The 21,765-nt window shown below is 34.3% G+C and overlaps 1 protein-coding gene across 4 annotated transcripts; it reads left to right on the plus strand.

The window, feature by feature from the left end:
- The first annotated feature begins 566 nt into the window (after positions 1 to 566).
- Positions 567 to 21,560, plus strand: LOC106062703 (DNA excision repair protein ERCC-6-like 2). Of its 4 annotated transcripts, none has more exons than XM_056030150.1 (27): positions 567 to 699; positions 2,149 to 2,350; positions 3,977 to 4,058; positions 4,730 to 4,912; positions 5,659 to 5,867; positions 6,678 to 6,766; positions 7,060 to 7,188; positions 7,851 to 7,934; positions 8,104 to 8,228; positions 9,343 to 9,442; positions 9,799 to 9,858; positions 9,981 to 10,096; positions 11,024 to 11,139; positions 11,695 to 11,778; positions 12,326 to 12,474; positions 13,294 to 13,533; positions 13,677 to 13,748; positions 13,869 to 14,014; positions 14,295 to 14,390; positions 14,867 to 14,966; positions 15,065 to 15,217; positions 15,697 to 15,883; positions 16,462 to 16,938; positions 17,867 to 18,018; positions 18,798 to 18,934; positions 19,429 to 19,592; positions 20,529 to 21,560. In XM_056030150.1, the coding sequence occupies exons 2-27, from the start codon at positions 2,317 to 2,319 to the stop codon at positions 21,545 to 21,547; spliced, it is 4,503 nt and encodes a 1,500-aa protein (XP_055886125.1). In that variant the 5' UTR covers positions 567 to 699; positions 2,149 to 2,316; the 3' UTR covers positions 21,548 to 21,560. The 4 variants fall into 4 exon arrangements, with proteins under 4 accessions (XP_055886125.1, XP_055886126.1, XP_055886128.1 ...); XM_056030151.1 differs by having other exon boundaries at positions 578 to 699; positions 2,196 to 2,350; XM_056030152.1 differs by lacking the exon at positions 567 to 699 and adding an exon at positions 1,021 to 1,989 and having other exon boundaries at positions 2,196 to 2,350.
- Positions 21,561 to 21,765: the final 205 nt, after the last annotated feature.

The following is a 21,765-nucleotide window of genomic DNA, read 5'->3' on the forward strand; positions in this document are numbered from 1 at the left end:
CCAATGGCAGACTTTTTTTGAGAGCTAAAAGGTGGTCTACGTAACAGAATTGCCCCACGGAAACGCTTTAAAGACCAGCTAAGGCGCCAACTAGCTAGCCTTAGCTGACAAAGAAGAGAGCACCTGGTTGCATGCGGACCCAAAACGAGACAGCTGGGGTCACTCACAAAGGCCGAGGCCCGCAAGATACACATTTGAGACATGAAAATCCGCTGCCAAGGACAGAAGCAGACGGCGAAAAGAAAATCTTAATCGACCATCTGCGGACAATGGTTATTATGCTTCAAGCTTGCCCTGGATGTGGCAAAATATGTATTTCACAGCTGGTACTGCGTAGCCACGGTAAATACTGCATTCGGACTCGAAGAAAAGCCTAATTATACACACGTCTATCTAGAATCAAGATCAATGATTATTCAAAATCTATATGTATCTAAGTCTAGTATCCTCCAAGTAAACTAATCTATTTGACATTTAACGTGCAAATAGGCGTTCTTCTATCACGTACAGTATACTGACACGGTTTGATAGATCTATTTTGTTTTTAGTTTGGTTTGTAAACATTTCAAAGTAGATTTATTATGATCTAGATTCTAGATCTAGAGACCACTACTGCCACTACTGATATTAAATATCATATTACTGATAATCATTAAATTATACCATACTCATGATACTCATAGAAGTCTCATACTGCCTGTAATACTAATACTCAGAATACTGCCACTAGATCTAGACTAAGACTAAGTCTAGAGTCTAGATAGTCTCTAGTCTCTAGAGTACTAGAGTCTAGAGTGACTAGAGTTAGAGTCTATATACTATATAGTCTAGAGACTAGAGTCTAGATATATATTAATTATTATAGTCTATCACTATAGTGTCTATAGTGTATACATCTAGTATCACTACACTCAGACTACTAGACTACTACACTGGACTACAGAGTAACACACACAGAAACCAGATTTGACCAGATCTAGAGTCTAGTATTAGTCTAGTAGTAGAGTAATCCAGACTAGTCACTAGAGTAGATCTAGAGTTAGTAGAATCTAAATTACTCTAGATTCTAGATATATCATAAATTTAACAAAATCTAACTAGACTAGTAGATCTAGATCTGGCTACTAACTGCTAGTTAATACTGGTTACTAACTTAACTAGATCTAGTCTAGTGACTAGATTCTATCTAGAGTAGATAACGGTATAACCTTACCTAGAAGTTAGTAGAGTACCGGGCGTGACTACTAGAACTACTCAGGCGTCTCAGGACTACTGTAGTGTAACTTACTAACTCAGTAACTGTACTAGAAACTGTAGTACTCTTAGTACTCTTCTTCTGTAACTCTAGACTAGTCTATACTCTAGACCTACTACTACTATAGTTTCTAGAACTAGAAGGCCTACTAGAATTTACTAGATCTAGATGTTTGTAAAATGTTTTACATGTTTCGGATGTTCCTTCAGAGTTGAAGATAGTTTACTTCTTAGTCCAAACCTCCCGCAGGATGACGGGGGATGGGAGCGGGCAGGGTTTGAACCCTCAAATCCGAACGAGAGTCCAGCGCGCAAACCGCACAACCAGGCAGCCATCCAACTAGATCTAGAATAGATATCTAGTAGACGTCTAGTGACTAGTCAGTCTAGATCTAGTCTAGAAAAAAAAATCTAGATCTATATATGATAGTAGTAGTCGAGTAAATTGTAGTCTAGTTACTGTAGTGTTAATCTAAAAATCCTGTAGTCTAGAGAGATCTAGATCTAGTCAATAAATGTCATCTAACTGCAATCTAGCATAAAGTTGATAAAGAAAAACCTGATTCTGCGTATCTGGCCATGTAACATCAAACATGTACACTAGACTACTAACTAGAATATATGGATCTAATACTAGAAAAAATCTGTACATAGATAGACTCTATAGTATATAGTGATAATAGTAATAGTGACCACTGACTATACTGTTTTGTAACTAATGAAACTGCTTAAGACGTAAGAACAGAAGCATTTCTCAAAATGATTCTAGCTAGATTTTTAGAACTAGTCCAACTAAAGATCTTATTTAAGTTAATCTAAGTTAAGATGGATCAACTGATGTCTAGATCTAGTAGAGATTAAATCTTTAACTACAATGTAATACATAATTTTCAGTGAATTATTCAGTTCTTGCCCAGTTAACATTTAATGCACATATCCAGGATTGAAGACTTGGGACTTGGGTGGAGACCATGAAAGGAGAATCGATCTAGTTGCTGTTAACATCTACCTGGTCTACGGACTACAAGTCACAACAAGTATTTACATGTGTCTAATTTTAGCATGAGCTTCACGGGAATACAAAATGAACATGAAGGTAATTTATTTTGTTTATAAACCATCATCTTTCCTTTGAGTTCCTCATGGAACATAGGGCCTCCGTAAAAACACGCCACTCTCCACGGTCTCTTGCTACTTTTTTTATGTCTTCCCAGCTCTTTCTGGTCCTCTCAGCTTCCATCACCATGTTCTTTTTGGTCTTCCTCTACGTCTTGTTCCCGGGGGTTCCACTCTAAGGCCTGCCTAGCTCTGTTGTTGGTATCTTTTCTCAGGGTGTGACCAATCCATCTCCACTTCCTCTCAAAGATCTGCAAATCTATATTTTCTGCCCACTCATCTCCCACAGTTTGGTGTTTAGCATATTTCCTCTCTTCGATTAATTTTCATGCCTCCTCACTAATCCATTGTTTTTTCTTCTTAGGGTTAAGGCTTAGTACTTATTGCTTGTTTCAGAAATAATTTCTTTGAAATTTTGCCAAGATTTATCAACGCTTTGTTCGGCCTCATATAATTGTTGAACAGCAAATCTATTTTGAAGGGATAGTTGGAATTCCTTTTTAATCTGGGTGTTGTGAAGCTTGTCTAGGTCAAATCTTTTCCTTTTGTTAATTTCTGTTTTATTGCTGGCCAGCTTCATTTTTAGTTTGGCTACATCTAGGTGGTGGTCTGAGCCAATATCTGCTCCTCTTCTGTTCCGTACATCTAGTAATGTGCTTCTCCAGTCGCGGCGTATGGTAATGTGGTTGATTTGGTTCTCTGTCTTATTGTCTGGTGAGACCCATGTCACTTTTATAAACCATGATATTTTGTAAAAAACTATGTTTAACATTATTATTGAATTTTTAAAATTTTTTTTTTGGTTAATTGATAAACTAGTTAAAACATATTTTGAAAATGCCATTTCAAAATTTCTTTTCTAGTACTTTTAGATGAATAATGCATTAATTAGTTCTGTGGCTATGGTATTTGTTAAGCCAAACTAGTGTTTTTGAATTTGTTCTCTATTTTTACAGTACTTTTTTTTATTTTTTAAAAATTTAACTATATATATTTATTTGTCAATATAAGGAAATTGTTTTTATTGAGTTGATTGATTTGTGTAGATTCTCAAAACAGAAGCTATTCAATGAGATTTATCTTTTGCTCTAGGCATAATAGTTCACTAGGAAGTGCTGTGGCTGATTAGTAAAGTGCTTGGCTTGTGAATTACTGGTCTGTGGTTTGAATCCTGGTAAAGAGTGGGATTTTTAATTTTGGTATCTTTGGGTGCCTGAGTCCACCCAGCTTTAATGGGTACCTGATATAAGTTGGGGAAAAGTTAAGAGGTTGGTCAATCTGCTGGCCAAACAACACCATTGTTAACCATTTGCTTCAGAAACAGATGACCTTTTAACCTTTACATCATCTGCCCTGATAAATTGCAAGGAATGGAAACTTTTTACTAAGAGTTCATTTCATTATCATATGAAAAATTTGTGTTGTCTTAAAAGGAAAGACTTAACTTATTGATTTTAGCCAGTGTACTGTTTTATCTAATATATTTACTAAAGTAATCTTGTTGAGATGATCTAACATCTCTATTAGTATTCCTTGCACAGCTTTCATACCAAAAATACAGTGAGAGTATACACTATAGCCGATGTATTTTATCTTCTACTTACAGACTCCCAATTTAATACACAAGAATCACACTCTTCAAATCTTTTCATGCCTTTACATGGTCAAGAAGACTTATCAAGACTTAGGTAACTCATTGGTTTACATTACTTTTCACTTTATGTGAGATTGTGACTGAGTAGTTAAGAGCTTGGCTTCTAAATGGGGGACAATATTCCTTATTACACGTAGGTTAAATGAGACTTCTTGGCAAAGTAAAAAAATGTGGACTTATGTGCTGGCACATACATTTTGGGATAAAAGCTTTCCCTGATCAAAGATTCATCAAAAGGAGAAATTTCGATGACACTTAGGTGAGGCACATATGCTAATCATTGATCATTGAAAAAAAAAGTGAGTTTTATATCAGTAACTTACATCTTTCAGTTTAATATTCATTTTAAAATTATTTTATGTTAATTTAATACAGAACAAAAAAAATTTACCTAGACATAGATCATTTATCCATTGTATTTCTAGAGTCCTTGAATTTAATATAAGTAAACCTCCATTAAAGATTAAGTCTTAACTCCTTGAAATAAATATTTGTAAACTTTTATTAAAGTTAAAGTCTTTAGTCCTTGAATTAATAATTTTATGATGAATTGTTATCTCATTAAACTGTATTGATGAAGCTCAGATCCAGTTTCTCTATTGAGACAAAAGAGAAATTAATTTAAAAGATTTGGCTGACTTTTATCAGTAGATTGTTTCTTATCCATAGTAAATTAAAAAGGGCTTATATTTACATACACTGCAGAGAGAAGTTTAAGTATGACAGTGACAGCTCTGATAATGAGAAGGCCTTAATGAGCCTGGGCAGAGTCTCTCAGTGGAAACCCATCAAGTCCACACAGTGGCTCAGCTCACACTCACCATTGAAGAAGTCCTCAGCAGGTGTCAGAACCAGAAAAAACAAGCCAAAAGTAGGATGTACTTTAAAGTAAGCATCATTTCTTGTGCTTAACACACTGCTTATAAAGGGACACAGAGATTTTTTTTATTTAGCTACATAACAAGCCTTATTATTATTAATGCGAGTTAATTTTAAAAGATAAGGGTGTGTGGTGGCTGGCGTGAAGTGGTTGGTTTCTGAATTGAGGAATCTCACCTTAAAATCTAGTTGAAGACTTGGATCTTCAATATTGGTATTTTTAGGATGCGTCGAGTCCACTAAACTCTGATGCGTATCTGACATTAGTTGGGGAAAGTAAAGGCCATTGGTCATTGTACTGCCCACATGACACCCTTACTAACTGTCAGCCATAGAAACAGTTGACTTTTACATCATCTGGTCTATAGATTGCAAGGCCTGAAAGGGGTATTTTTACTTCAAAGATAAACTTATATGCTAGAAGTGTCAACTAAAACAAAAAGATGGTAATGGAGACTTTAAAAACATCCACACTGCTCTACTTCATTCTAGAAAAAAACTATCAACAAAAGTAAAAATAATGCAACAATAAAATAGACAATACAATCTTTTGTACTGAAGTCAATTTTTTGTCTAGAAGTAATAAACCTTATTCAACTCTTACCTTGCATAACTGCCCTTGTGGCTTCATTTCACCACTGTACCATGTCATGGCTGAAAAAAACAACTCAAGTACTTTTATTTAAAAAAAAAAACTAAGTATAGTGACCACATATTTTTTTTTTAAAGCTTAACTTTTGAAAAATCTTTTTCAGAGTGAGCTCATCAGGAGCTAACATAACAAAAAGTTCGCCTGTTACCAGTTACAAAGAGCAAGAGGAGTTGAAGATGGACAGCAGAAGTGAAACAAGGAATCAATCCTCCTCCTCGTGTGTCATGATTACGGATAGCCCAACTGTGTTAAACAATGGAAGAGAAGCAAATGATGTTGACCTTGGCAATCAAGAGGATGATTTCTGGGATGGTAACTTATCTCTTATAAAATTAATGGGCAGATGATGGTAACTGTTGGAGAGGGGGGGGGGAGTTTGAGCATCAGCTTGTCAATGTAAGAAAAAAACCTGCTGAAGATGTGGGATTAGCACCCACCTTGAGTAGCTGGAGCTTTGTTTGGGCTACTATGGGCTTAGAGAAAGTGATAGAACATTGCATTACAGTGGCGTAGCAAGCAATGTGTGGGCGGTGCGGGGCATCAAGTGGTGGGGGAGGGGTCCATCAAACTGGTTATGGACATATTTATAATGGTGTTGTTTTTTAAAAATTACTAATCAGTAATAGTCCAATCTCTTTTGTGGATCAGTGGGGGAGGGGGTATCTGGGAGAAGGTTTTCCTATCATTCGGAAAGTATGAAAAGCTTAAATAACAACTATACTTTTTTCTGAAATTTGAAACTTTTCGCTGTTTTAAAACTTTTTTTTTTGTAGGGCATTATGAGGAACTGCTGCACAGGGCATCAAATACCCTAGCTATGCCACTGATTGCATAAGTAACGTTAGATGAGGTACTCATTAGAGTTGGGTATCCTAAAATTTCTAGTCCCCAGCTGGATTTGAACTTCAGACCTCTCAGTTGAAAAGCTAAACGCTTTATTATTTTGGTCACCATGCCCCATATAATTTAAAGAGATATCTCAAATTTCAGAGGAAAAAAGGAATTAAAAATGTGTGTATGTTTTCATTTAAATATGGCACACACATATGAGCTTTAAAAAAAAGGCTATTTCAAATTTAAGGGAGAAAAGGAATTGAAAAAAAAGCTTTTTCAATATTTCAGGGTTTTCACTAGCAGAGACAGAGAAACCAAAGTTGTCAGTTCCACCATTGTCACCCAAAGTAAACTTTCAACTTGACTCTCAAGTAGCGGTAAGAAGTTAAACCCTTTTATTTTAAAGTGCTCTAATCAATATTAATAAGTAAAGTAATCAAGATTTAATAAAGTATAGAGTAATATAGCAAACAGGATTGTGCAGAAGACTTTACTGCGTCAATATAACCTTTTTAAGGTTTTGTTAATATTAACCTCCTTAAGTTCTTCTAGATTTCTATCCTTGTGATTTATTTATTTTTTTTGTCAGTAGAGTTACATTTCTTTCATTGTGTTCACTTTCTGTTACAACATATATTTCAATATTTCATAGTGTAACTATTTTTATCAGGTTCCTGCCCCAACTAATCAATACTTACGTGATTACCAAAGGGAAGGAGTCCAATTTTTATACCAACACTACATCAACAGAACTGGAGCCATACTTGCTGATGACATGGGACTTGGCAAAACTATTCAGGCAAGTATATAATTAGAGATAAGTTTTTGTTTCAAATGTTGTTGTTTTATTTACCAAGCTAACTGTGCAGGACTCGCCATTAGTGTAATGGTCCCTTGAGGAATGGCGCATGGATTATCGACAGGGACGTGGAAGCTCTCTTTCAACTCTGCACTGTGCAATGGGAAAGCTCTCGCATTCCCTTGGACACTTCCACAGGAGTTTAGTTTTGCTATTCATTTAGCCTAATTACTTCCTCTAGCGATCGTCTCCATTGTCTTTTGCTATTCATTTAGCCTAATTACTTCCTCTAGCGATCGTCTCCACCTGAGTGCCACGTTGAGGCAAAATAGCACAACTGGGACTTCCAGACCTAACCTCTAGTAAAACCCCATATAATTATACTTGAAACATACCCATTTTTTTTTTACTCGTTCAAATGTAATTGAATCAATTTAAGAAAAGGCTTTTAAATCAATATCCTCTTTCCCTGGCTTCATAAGTATTCAGTGATGTTTCTCCTTCACTAATAGCACTATCTTCAAGTTAGAAGATTATAGGATTCTAGCATTTTTTTTTGTCTTAAGTTATTGTATAAAACTCATCTTTTGAGCATTATTTCATTGTTACAAGTATTTGCACTCTATAAATGTATTATTAAAGCTCATGTGTTCTTTGATTAGGTCATTGGTTTTTTGTCTGCTGTCCTGGGAAAACAAGGAAACAAAAATGATACTTTAAAAATGATTCCAAAGTTTATTAAAAAGGTACCTACATACATAGCGCTAACAATATTTTAAAAGTTAGATAATTTATTTCTTTGTTTAAAGTCTTTTATATTTTTTAATTGAAAATGTTAATTTTTTTTTGTTGAACTGAAAGTTTTCTTGATTCTAGAAATACCTTAAAGCAAAATTATTTTTTTTAACCTTCAAGATGTCTGGACATTTAACTGACAGCCCACCCAACAGGAAGTGTAAGCCTTTTCTTATTATTGGACCATCTGCTGTTGTGTATAATTGGTTGGACGAACTCAACACATGGGGATACTTCATTGTGAGGTAATAGACATCTGTTTAATTGTTTACAGTGTCATATTACACACTTTGTTTCTGAGCATAGACACAATTGTAGGTGAATTGTGGTTTAAGAAATTTTCTCAGGATTAAAAAAAATCATTCTTCGCGTACCTTTAATGAACAACTGATGACTGAAATGTGGATTGGGTGGTTGAGTGACATAAACTACGGAAAAGCTCAAGTTTGAATCCAGACTCCAAACTGAGCTGTGTTTGCTGAGTTCCTAAAGGCAGCAGAGAAACATTTATACCCCCACAGGTCCATAAAAGAGACCAAATCAGAGTGCAGTGAGAATGCAATAATAATATAAATAAATTAGACAAAGATTGACCTATTTATTAGACCTTAAGGATATACAAAGAAGCTTTGCTTTCTATATGTAGATGAATAAAAGTTCAATTCACTTTGCCTGTGTGTGTGGTAAAATGTTTGTACACATCATTTCTTCCACACACAATCTCGGATCAAGCTGAAATTTTGAACAATTATTTCTTTTACCTGACAAAACAAGAATCAATTTTAAAAATTAATCGATTAGTTAACTAACTATGGGTAATTAATTATTTTGATTGGTATTGATCAAGGGAAAATTATTGGTAAAAGTTGAATTAGTCCCCTGTATACCTTTTTTTAAAGTTTGAAACTATAACTATAAAACCTTCTATTTTCATAAGCATTTCTCTTGAACAGTGGTTAGTGGATTAACTTGAGGAGGCTAGAGCCCTTGAATTAGAATCCAGGTTGTTCAACTTTAAACATTTTTTTTTTTTAGAAATGCATTTAAAAACCAAGCACAGTACTATTCACCCAGATACCTTTTCTTTCTCTCCTCACCCCTTTCCCAACCGGTCCAGACAAGTGATAGGATCATTCCATGTTGAGAAAGCTAAAAGCATGAAATCGCTCTTATTAAAAACAACTGGTAAAAATATTTCTAATCACACAGATTTATTATTGTTAGTCTAGATCTATTACATGACTGATCCAAACTAATTGATACAAATATGCTTAATATAAGTTTTTTTTTTTTTGTTTTTTTGACAAAAGTATTTTTTATATTTTGTTCTAGTTTAGTAAAAAAAAAAATTTTTTCCAGAAAATTTCATGGTTCAGACAAAGATGTCTGTCTGTCAGATTTGAAAAAAGGAAAATTAGAGATTGTGGTAACAACATTTGAAACCTACAGAGACAACTTGGTAAGTTGAGTGAATGAACTATACTGACCTCTAGGTGGATATTATATTTAGGACAAATTTAATTTCCATGACTTACTGGTGTTTGAACTGTAATTTATGTTTTTGTACTATCTGTTTTAGTTTGCTATTCAAAGGATCCCATTAAAAAAGGAGTATCTACAAGGAGAAACTGAACAAGACAATTATAGGGGTTCACCACATTATGTTTCATTAATTTCTTTTGAGTGTTCTTGCCTTTTCTCACTATTAATGAAAATATTACACTCGAGGGGAAGTTCCTATGTTTAAAAAAAAACAACTAATTATGCAGAGGGGAACATGGTGTTTTATTCAATTTATGTTCATTGTTTCTGTAGGTGTCATTAAATCAAATAGAATGGGAAGCTGTATTTGTTGATGAAGTTCACAAAATCAAAGTAAGTGATACTAAATATATGTAATCTATATATATTAAAAGAAAAGTAGCAGTCAAGGTATGCTGACATTTTTATATAATTTGCTCTCAAAATTTAATTTCTAAAATGTTAATGTTTTTAAGGGTGTCAAGTCACAGGTGACGCTGGCATTGAAAGAAATTAACACACCATGTCGCTTTGGTCTGACTGGAACAGTGCTACAGAATAATTTGACAGAGTTGTGGAGTTTGTTGGATTGGTAAGCAGATGAGCTAGCTTCTTTTACATACTTGGATTGATAGATTTCATTCAAATACATAAATTTTAAAAATGATTGTCGGTTTTAAGCTTGACAAAATATATAGGTCATAACTGTGTCTTCAATCCTATAATCTTCTGAATTGAATATAATGCCTTATATGGCAAGCTTAGAGGAGGACAGTGTAAGTGCTATAAAGATCAACTCAAGCGCAATTTTTCCCTCACTGGCATATAGGAAAGTAGCTGACAGCAGATGACCTCTGAAAGAGACAGTTGGAGAGCTCTCACAAAGGCTGTGGAACAAACATTTGAGACTCAAAGGAAAGCCATTATTGAAGACAGGCATAAAAGACAAAAAAAACAACAACGGTTTTGTCTGCACGAAATGTGGGAAAATATGCAGGCTGCAACTGGATTTGTGTAGTTGTGTGAAGCACTGCACTCATCTTTAATCTTCAGAATTGAAGACATTGCTATTATTGTATTTAGGTGTACTTGCTTCATTCAGAGGTTACCAACTTAGTCCTCACTCCAACATTTTGTTTCCTTGTGTAGAAGGTCAAGGTTTGACTACATTCATTTTTTTTCCTGATTGTTAAGAGTTCAACAGAATTCTCCCACTCCTGTCTGCAGTTTGCTATTTTGTTCAGTTTCCTGCCCACCTCAGATTTGTTAAATCTTCTCTTTCTGCCTTCCACTTTTATAACACTGTTCTTAGACAACTTGTAGTAATATTGTTATTATTACTTTTAGATATTAGATTAAATATTGCTGATTTAGCTCCAGCTTTTTATTATTGTAATATAAATTCTGTCGCAATAGGTCTCACTAATTAATTTACTTAGATCTCAATGTATTTTTTTTAATGGCCTGTTTATGCTGGTAAGAATTTATAATATATTACCAATGTATTCATTATTCCCAGGGCTCAGCCAGGTGTTTTAGGAACTCTGCCACAATTTGAGAATGATTTTATTGATGTGATTGAACTGGGACAGAGACAGGACGCCACTAAGAGGGAACTGGCTCAAGCACGAAAACGTAATGGAAACAAAATTTATAATCTTTTAGATTTTCAGAAAATTAAGCTAGTAACAAAAAACAGGCTGCGTACATTATCTTTTTATGCAGTGATTGGCTGGTGGAGTGCTTAACTTTCTTACCAAATGTTCTGGGTTTGAGTCTTGGTGATGTTCCTGTTCCACCAAGCTATGATGGACTGGACCGCTGTCGTTTGGTGAGGAGGATAAAAGGGCTTGATTGTTGTGTAATCCTTGTACATCTCTTTTGTTTGCAAAGCACATTCATACCATGTTGTCAGGCCTGTAGCGTTGAAAAGATATATAGCATTGATGATCATAACCTAGTTTTCTTCAAACCTTTAAATGAGTGAACACTTTTGTATTTTGTAGCAATTATTTAACATTTTAAGACATGCATTCCATTTCTTTTTTTTTTTTTTAAACCTTTAAATAATTAGTTGTGTAATATTTAATGGATTACTTTACAATATCATTAATATTTTATTATCATCATTGTATCTTGTATATTTATAATATTGTTAAACAATCAATCAATCCACCTTTGTTTCCACAGAGAAAGATAAATTTGCCAAAATACGTAAAACTTTAATGCTGAGAAGAACCAAAGCTTTGATAGCTGATCAGTTACCTACCAAAGGTAGGTAGTCTGACTGTTAGAGATAGTCTGAGGACTTGGTAGTGCTGTATTTATTTCATAGTTATGTTATCTTCCAGTGAGTATTATTTATGAGATTTTTGGTCTCCTCCAGAGAATCAGTATTGATGTTTAATGATAATAATAATCTTTATTATCCATAAGGAAATTTGTCTTACAATTTGCACATTACACCAAACAAAACATTAGAACTATAGAAAACAAAATATACATTCACACCAGACTCACTCATAATTTAGATGTGAAAAGTTAATATCACATAGTTTCTATTTGATGATTTGATTGCCAGGGGAACAAAAGAGTGTTTGTGTCTGTTTGTCTTTGCTATCAGTGTCTTGTATCTCTTTTGTGATGGTAAAATCATAAACTCCTGACCCAAAGGGTGATTTTTTATTTCTAGAATCTTTTTAGCTTTTTTATGGATATAATAGTGCTGTAATTACAAGAAATGATATTGTTTGTGTTATTTATGCTTGAGAGTTGTCTGTCTCTTCCTGTGGTTTATAATATTATGTATCTATTGTTCTAGATGACATGGTTGTGTTGTGTAAACTAACAGACTTCCAGGTCAGCATCTACAAAGCTATATTGGGCCATCCAGACATGTATCTCATCTTACATTCAGACGAGCCTTGCGACTGTGACAGTGGCAAATCAAGAGCCTCCTGCTGTTACAAGGTAATTGTGAATACTTCATCTTGTAGCGGTTAAGGTATAACAAAAGTTTTCATCACATACCTAATCAAAATATCATTAGTAAGTAAAAAAAAAGTAAAGTTCCCCTTTCAGACCTCTCAGAAGAGGAAAAATTGCAACTTTTTGAAAGCCTTTTGTGTGTGTTTTGTAGTTTTTTTTTAAATGAGTCACATTTGGTGAAAAAATGGCCAATTGAAAATCTGTAATTATTTTTCTAAATTACAATAGTATCATAGTTTTCTATCACTTGAGTAATTATATTCCAGGAAAGAAAACATATATAAGCTGCTTGTTATGCTGAAAACATCTCTTATTTAAAAAAGTTGACTTGTATCTAGAAAGTTTACATTGGCCTTTGCTGGAACTGAGGTGATCCATCTTTTTGGAGTTTTCTACCTTTAAAGCTGTTACCTCATTGAAATATACTTAGATATTAGGAAATCTCTTAGAATCTTCTTTGATCACAGAGTTCTTGGGCTTGGTTCCAAATCTGTACCAATCAAGCTAAGTAAAGTTCTCCTCTCACACCTTGCAGCCTATGGAAAGGTCATCTGTTTCTGTATTCCAGAGTTAACTAATGTCAGGTACCCATCAAAATTGGGTGGAATAAGATGCGCCCTAAAGATCCTGAAATTAAAAATACCAGTCTTCACCAAGATTTGAACCCTGGACCCCCATGGTTGGAAGCCAATCGCTTTACCACTTAGCCACTGTGACTCTATCAAGCTAAGACAACGTGTAAGTCTAGTATCTTCCATTGATTATATTCCTTACAATATTTTATTGTTTTTTTGACTTTAGAGAGCTTCAGATGGGACAAAGATTTGGTCAATGATATTCTCATTCATGCATCTGCTACTGAAGGCAGCCAATCATATTGCTCTCTTGATTCCCAACAACAACAAGCTGAATGACAAACAGGCAAGATTAGCGATGAGTGTTTGTGAGCTGGCCTTCAGAGATCATCCTCACTTTGTGGAACAGACAAGCACAGCGTCTTTCAGAACACTTTCAGATGCAAAGTATTGTGGGAAAATTAAAGTTAGTAAACCTTCTATATCAATTATATTGTACTATTTACTTTAGTAAATAATTGTAAACAATTTACCTTGTAGAACTATCATAGTTATTGAAACACAATGTTGTTTAGCATAAAAATGATCTCTTTCTATTGTATTCTTTAGATCCTAGAAGGTCTTTTGTCAGTATTTGAACAGAATCATGACAAAGTTTTGATTTTCTCTTATTCTACAAAGGTATAGAACTTATTTATAAGAACATTTTGTTTCGTTGTAAATGTTATTTGAACTTTTCTCTGTCCCCTTCAATAGAGAAGGAAAAAATCATGTTTAAAATACATTTTTATGCATTTACAGCTTCTGGATATTCTTGAGCAATATATCATCGCAAAAGGTCATGAGTACCGGAGAATTGATGGGAAGGTCAGCAGTCTGTGCCGCAGGAACATTGTGATCCAGTTCAATAAAGATCCAAACTTATTCCTGTGCCTGATATCCACCAAGTAATTACAGTCACTGTTTGGTTACAAAGTGTGCTATCACAATGTTTACTTAAGCAAGAAATAGGAATGACAATTATTTGACACTTCATCTTTTTAATTGTGAATCTCAAACAATTACTTTAATTAATTTCTGAGCTTAAAAAAAAAAAGTTCTATGTAGCCAACTTTCTGCTCACTAACAATTGTGAATAATTTTGCATTAACGCAGTGACATTATCAGGACTATCTTATTGTTTGAATTGAGTCTTATTTCTTAAAGAGTTTTCTATGTTTAAATTAGGGCTGGAGGACTTGGTCTGAACATGACTGCTGCTAATAGAGTCATTATATTTGACCCAAACTGGAATCCAAGTCATGATCTTCAGGCTCAGGACAGGTGAGTTCTTAGGTTATGGTGCTAAGCACTTACTGCAGCTAATCAGCTTAGCATTTTATCATTTAACTTATTCCTCACTTTATGAGACTATCATCATATTATAGCATACTCTGGAGTCATGGAGAGTCACTAAATAAATAAGAAAAAACTCCAGACCTTTGTTAACAGAAGCCTATGCTGGATATTGTGTTTGTTCATTAGAATCTATGGATCTGTTTTTCTTTTTAGCCTTATTAAATTCTGCACTTTTGCAATAAATTCATTTGGTAAAGAATTCTAGTTGCGCATTTCTTTAATATTCAGACAAATTGGTCTCTATATCAACTCTTTGTATATTAATGTTTCCTTGGTACCTTGAACATGAAAATATAAAGGTCACAAATGAAAAATGATTGTGGTTTGGGAAGTTTATTTTCAAATAGAAACAAAAATGAATAGCTTTATTTATAATTTGTTGTTTTTTTGGTCTTCACCAGGGCTTATCGTTTAGGTCAGTGCAGAGATGTTCAGGTGTTCAGACTTGTATCTGCAGGAACCATAGAAGAAAATATTTATCTAAGACAGATTTATAAACAGGTGAAATAATTGACTGCATCTTTAAAAGAATAAATTTAAAAAATTGTCATTCCAACTAAAATTTTTAATGAAAAATGTTTTTTTTATTTCCACACCAGCAACTGGATGAAGTTGTCATTGGTACAGGGAATGCTCGCAGATATTTCAATGGCATCCAAGGAGACAAAGAAAATCCAGGAGAACTCTTTGGTATTAAAAACATGTTTAGTCTTAGGCCAGAAAATTCGTCATTGACATTGGATATTTTCAAAGTAAACATTATTTTGAGTTTTTCTTAATTCATTGTTGTTTTATTTTATAGGGGTGGTCAGAATTTAGCAACCACAGAAGTATTTGCATTGCATTTTACTTCTTGAGAAATGATCTTTTCCCTTTGCAACTTCTGATGTGGCTAAAGAGGCAAATCCTTGAGGTCACAGGCTGGGCATCTGTCATCTCGAGGCGCTGTTGCACTTTCCCCCTTCTTTTACTTCTGTTGTGTATCTGCAACCCTGGACCCTTCCTTTATGCTTGCCCTCTTTGTGGATCTATCCAGTGTTTCTTTTTCCCAACTGTTAGAATCAATTTTTAAGAGCTTTATGTCATGTTCGCCTACGTCAGTATACCTCAAAAGTAGGTGACCAGCGGCTTTCCTACCTTCTGTTAGATCACCATACAGAATTATACAATTTAGAAAACTGTTAAAAATGGGCTTCAAATTTAATTCAACAAATTATTATGTGTCCCACAGAGAAATGAAAAAATAGAGAAAGCATTAGCTGGCTATGACATCACTAAGTATATACCTTCCAAAGAGGAGCTGTCTCAGCAGCAGGAAGAGGATTCAGACGATACTGAGGTGGAGGAAATATCTTTTGATTCTGAGGCTGAGAAGAAGGAGGAAGAGTTATTTTATAAAAACTTGTTTGGGTCTAGAGGTAACAAGGTTTACAGAATTTGTTATTAGGTTGTTGTTATTTTTTTAAAACTAGAAACATTGCTGCTAAAGATGTAACTTGCTCTCTCCTGATAGTTTCTATGCCCCAGGAGGATTTGCTGAGAGAAAAAAATAGAGCAACGAAGTGTAACAAATCTAGCGATGTCATTTCTGACTTCTAGACTTTATTGACTCAGATTTTCTTTCCCCAGAGAAAACTAGCTCCATGATCTTCCGTTAAATCAAAACTTGACTGCAAATGTCAAGTTTGGGCAAATGTTAAAAAAAAAAAATCTATTTGAAAATAATTTTTGTTTATTACCTGGCTATCCTTTTATTTTTAATGTGAATATTATTATTTGCATATATTCAAATTAAAATTTTAAAATTTGACTTGTTCTTTCACATGTTATTAGTTCTGCTTTTCTTACTCTATTTAAAAGCTCTTGTAGGTCCTCACATCAAGCCATGGGGCATACAATTTTTTATTTTTTTTAAAGATAGAATTTCAGTTTTTCTCTGTTAACTTTTTTTTAATCATTGTATTAGTCTTGTGATCTATGAATTCAACATCTACAGATACCAGCACTTTCCAAACATCCCCTGTTCAAGCTTCAATACCAGAAACTAGTCCAGGCAAACAAGGGTCAGTGGATCTTGTAGCAGATGAGAGTGATGAAGAATTTTCCCTGATTCCTAAACTACACAGCACCAAGGTCACTCCCGCTAGGTCAACTGAACAAAGAAGTCTGCAAGCTTTGTCTGGACATCATGACCTATTGAGTAAGCTAAGTAAATGTCCTGAGACTTCTGTGCCCGTGTCTCACCAGATAATCTGTGAGCAAGCAGCAGATGGGGATTATTCAACAAACCATGATGAGGATTTAAAGCAGGATCAAAGTTCCTCAAGAAACACTTTGCGTATTCATACAGGTTTGCAAGATCCTACAAGGTCCTCTAGGTCCACCAGTAAGATTAAAACTGTGGCTAAGAAGCCTATGAGTGGATCTTCAAAAGAAGGAAAACAAAAGTTTACTTCCATAAAGTCTGTTCTGAGTAAGTTTTCCTCTTGCACTAGTGTTGTGACGTGTCAGGGGACACTGCTGTTATTGTGTTGTCAGTTATCATGTCAAATATTCATTCAGCAATATGAATGTCATGTCTATATTGTGTAGATGTGTAATTGTAGTTCCACTGATCTACATTCTGCTAGTTTGAAGTTCACCTTGTAATATTTGTGAACACCTTATATGAGGCGATAACAACTTCAGCAAAGATTTAATTGTGTTTAATTGTCTTGAAGATTGTATCCACTTGAACAAGCCATTTGATACAATAACTAATGATACAATAACTAATGATACAATAACTAATGATACAATGGGCTGTTCAAAACTTCCTTAAAATTAAAAAGGATAATGTTAATGATGTGACAAAAACTGAGTGGCTGACAAAATATCTTCTCTAATGCACCACTTATATTGATTTTCTAAACAAGACGCTCAATGAGGATAATATTTGTTCCTTGATCTATTAATTTACATAATATATTCATAGTTAATCAAAGCCATTGTCCTAATTATGCATTCTAGAAATAATTACTTGAACACTCTAACTCGCTAGTTCATTGTAGATTATTCTAGATTTAAACTCCCTTGTGAGTGTTGTTTACTTATGGAATTATCGCACTTCAAAGTGTTATAAAATTTACTTAGAAGAATAGTTTTTATCATCTTATCTCGTGTTCTGAGCTACAGGAGACCAATAGTGTGCTTCTTTGTTGAGCAGTTTATTATATTCTGCCTGACTTTAGAATTTTGCTAATCGTTATAAATCATTTTAGTGTCAAAATAATTTGGTCTTCATTGTGTTAGCACTAGTCTATATAGTCTTAAAATTAAATAAAAAATGTGATTACATCCTGTGATTAGAGAATTTTTAGAAGTATTTAATTTGTAATGTTTAAATTCTAATTATTTGAAAGAAAAGAATGGAGCGCTTCATACTTTGAAAAACAATCAAGTTGTTGGCTCTAGTCGTGCAGAAGATCACATGACCCGCTGTGCCATAGAAGATGTCTTTTTAAAACATATCAACACCCAAGTTCCTGCTGTGCAGTGTGAGCCCTATTCCCAGGTAAACTCTCCTTGTCACTTTTCAGTATTTTTGTGAAAACACACCCAGAGTTCCATAATGCTTACAGATCTAATGGCATGATAGTGAAGAATGACAATTTCTCCCAAGTTTTCTTTTAAAAATTTTAAAAACTATTTCTAACTATTCTCCGATTCCTTCAGAAATTTTTGGTTTCTTCTCTAAGTTTTAACTATTTTCAACTATAGTGAATAAGCCGCTCTCTCTTATCATTAGAACCTATATAAATTAAATGAATGACCATTTTGCTAAGTATCATTTTACAATTTTCCATTTATTATCATTGCCTTTTTTTTTTGCTCATATTTGTTGGAAATATCTTGGGTGCATTATGTGATACTAATAAGAATGATGGAAAACAAAGGAAGAAACAATTTTGTTTTCAAAAGATAGTGATTTGTTAGTCATACATGATGTTAAGTGATTTGTTAGTCAGACATGATGTTAAGTGATTTGTTAGTCATACATGATGTTAATTAGGTGACTTTTTTTAATAAGCTAATGATACTTTTCACGAGTTCCATGTTAAGTGATGCAACCATGGTGTAATTGGCATATTCATGAGAGTGGAAACTATTTCTAGAAATTTTCTTTACATTGTTTTGCTGATTTTATATTTGAAAGCCTATTCATTTCTTGATAGTTTTCTCTTTCTCTGGAATGTTTCCTGCTTGCTGCTACTTCTCACAAATGCCTGTAGTTTGTTTACATGTATTTAACCCAAGTAGTTGACATTTCTTTTGTTGCATGGCTCAATGAAGCATGAAGAGCCCAAGAAAAGGTCCAGGAAAAATAACAAAGTCACAAAGGAAACAAAGCCTGATGTCAATCGCAAGAGAACAATCCAAAAGGGTCATGTGACTGTTATTGTTGGCCAAACACCTAATGCCATCCTCAGGTAATAGAAGCTCACTGGTCTTTTACTATTTTATGTTTTTGTTATTTACATTACAGGGGGTGCGGTGGCTGAGTGGTTAAGCACTTGGCTTCTGAACCTGGGGTCCTAGGTTCAAATCTCAATGAAGACTGGGATTTTGAATTTTCAGGGTGCCCCTGAGTCCACCCAACCCACCATGGGCAAGGTATAGGGGGTTGGTCATTGTGCTGGCCACATGACTCCCTGCTCGTTATCCTTTGGCTAAAGAAATAGATGACCTTAACATCATCTGGCCCCATAGAGTGCAATGTCTGAAAGGAGAACTTTACTTGACTATTTACACTAGAAAGTTGTTGTTTTCTCTGACTTGAGACTTAATTCTGTCTGTATTGGAATAAGTTCTTGTCCAGTCCTATTATTATGTCTCACTTTCACCCTAGCCTTTGGACTTTATATTATTTCTGATTGCTCTCAGATTTCTCACTTGAGTTTTGTCTTCTGTCCATTGAATGCAGGCAGCAGTGGTCAATGCTGTGCAAATCAAGAGGTGTAGATTCTCATGAACTGGCCAGATATATCTTACAATCCACACAACAAGACAGACTGAACATTCTACATGAATTTTATCAACAGCAATTCCCAGATCTTGAAGACACTGTGAGTGAACTGTATAAAACAGGTATTTATCTGCACTTACTTATTGAAAATAATATCTTGAAATGAAAAAAAAATGTTTTTAGGAATTGTTAAAAACTGTCTAGTGTAGAGATGAAAGAATCACATAAAATTAGAATAAAACTGTTTAGGAATTTGAGGATGTCTCTATGTCCATCTCATTGTTTTGTACTATAGCTTATTGCCTGTTGAAGTCACCAAACTGTCAAAGTAAGTCACTTTCTGACACCAACACTCTATTTAAATGAGGTCAACTTCATACATCTAATATATAAAGTAGAATGTAAGGGGTATGTATGTATGTCCCACATAGAAATCAAAACTGTTTGACCATTCTTGACTTGATAAAACTTTGCATAAATGTTCCTTAGATTATGGCGGACACTGTAGTGTATGTTTAATGTCCTCTCAACCGGTAAAGGGTGGGGGGGTGCTAAAATTTTTTAAAATTCCTAAATTTATCTCTATTAAAGAATAAAACTTTTTACCTAATAGGGTAAACCCGTTTTCACAGTATCTGATATTAAAATGTCAGGTAAACGGATAAACACATTTTCACACTCTACTTTATTTTCAAGGCAAAATAAAAAAAAGTATGTTAAGGGAACTCTCGCCATGTTTGACATAGATCTAGATCTAAATTCAATCCACTAGATCAGTAATACCCATGCTAAGGCCTGCTGGCTGCGGGTCATATCTATTTATAAACAAACTTTCCTGGGAGTGAATTGGAAATAAGATTTAAACTTAATTAAGATAAAACATGACAGAATTATAAACCTAGATCTTCACATGGCTAACACCTACTGATTTAACTCATATATTAATGTATAAGATCTTCTCTTCAAAGCACAACTGCTCTACAGACTCTTAGGTTAAATATGAAAAATTATGTTTTTTTTGGAAACACTGTCTTTATATCATATTGCTTCTATTTCAGAAACTATAGGTGGTGAAATTGAAAACAAGACCAATTATTTTTCAGACAAAAATAAAACTAGTCATCAAGAAGGCATTTCTCTGATAGACTCATCCCAAGAAATGCCAGCAATGCTACTGGATATGAGCACATTAGCTTCAGAGTCACAAGGTCCACTTCCTCAGCCTGCAGCTCAAGAAAGTGTCAGTGCCAGTGTGGCAGTAAAAACAAAAGTCAGACAATCTAAAACCTTAACTGGCAGTCAGACAAGAAAAGGTAGGGGGCGTGCCACCCAAAGTGCATCCAAACATGGAAACACACATAAGAGCTCATTTGTCAAAGAAACTTGCCTCCATGCTGCCATGGATGTCTCGGTAAACCCTGCAGGAAAACAAATTGCTGTTAGAGCATCTAACTCTAAAGTATCTGAAGATACGTTAACAAAACAGTCTTGTGACGACCCATTCCCACATACATTTGAAAAGTCTAGAAATAGTGAAAAGACATTAAATAAACAAAGATGTAATGTTGCCAAAGTATTGGATGACATTTTCCAAAGTTCAGATGATGAATCAGAAAAGCAAAAATCATTTGATGAAAAAATGAATCAGCATTTAGCATCTCCAGGAAAAGACACAAAATCTATTTCACATTTAAATGACAGTTGCCACTCATTAGATTTCTTAAGCAAGCATTCCCAAGAAAATGAATTTGAGTTTTTGATTCAGAGGAAATGTAAAAGTAAGAATAAGGAGGAACATTACAGTACTACTGAAAAAAAAGAAACAAACTTACAGTTACTGCATTTAAATGACAGTTGCAGCTCACTAGATTTCCTAAGCAAGAATTCCCAAGGAACCGATGCCTCCAAGAGAACTTGTAAGACAAAGTCTTTTGAAAAGCATGAGAGTTGTGACATTAAGAAATTGAAAACAAGTTTCCAAAGAACTGAATCTTATCTTGATGTTGATGATCTTGATGACTTTAACTTTGACAAGATGACTGCCACACCATTGGATGGATCTGAAAGCTTATTTTAAACCTTGTATATGCAAATAAATGTACATACACACAGACATATATGCAAATAAATGTATATACACACAGACATATATGCAAATAAATGTATATACACACAGACATAATTGCAAATAAATGTATATACACACACAGACATATACATATTGTTATAAACCTGGTGGTGGCACAGAGAGGGGTAGTGGTGTGAGTGTAGTCAGCCGACGCAAATCGCCCCAGG

Source organism: Biomphalaria glabrata, chromosome 5 (genome assembly GCF_947242115.1).
Source record: "Biomphalaria glabrata chromosome 5, xgBioGlab47.1, whole genome shotgun sequence".
NCBI classification, from domain to species: Eukaryota; Metazoa; Mollusca; class Gastropoda; family Planorbidae; genus Biomphalaria; species Biomphalaria glabrata.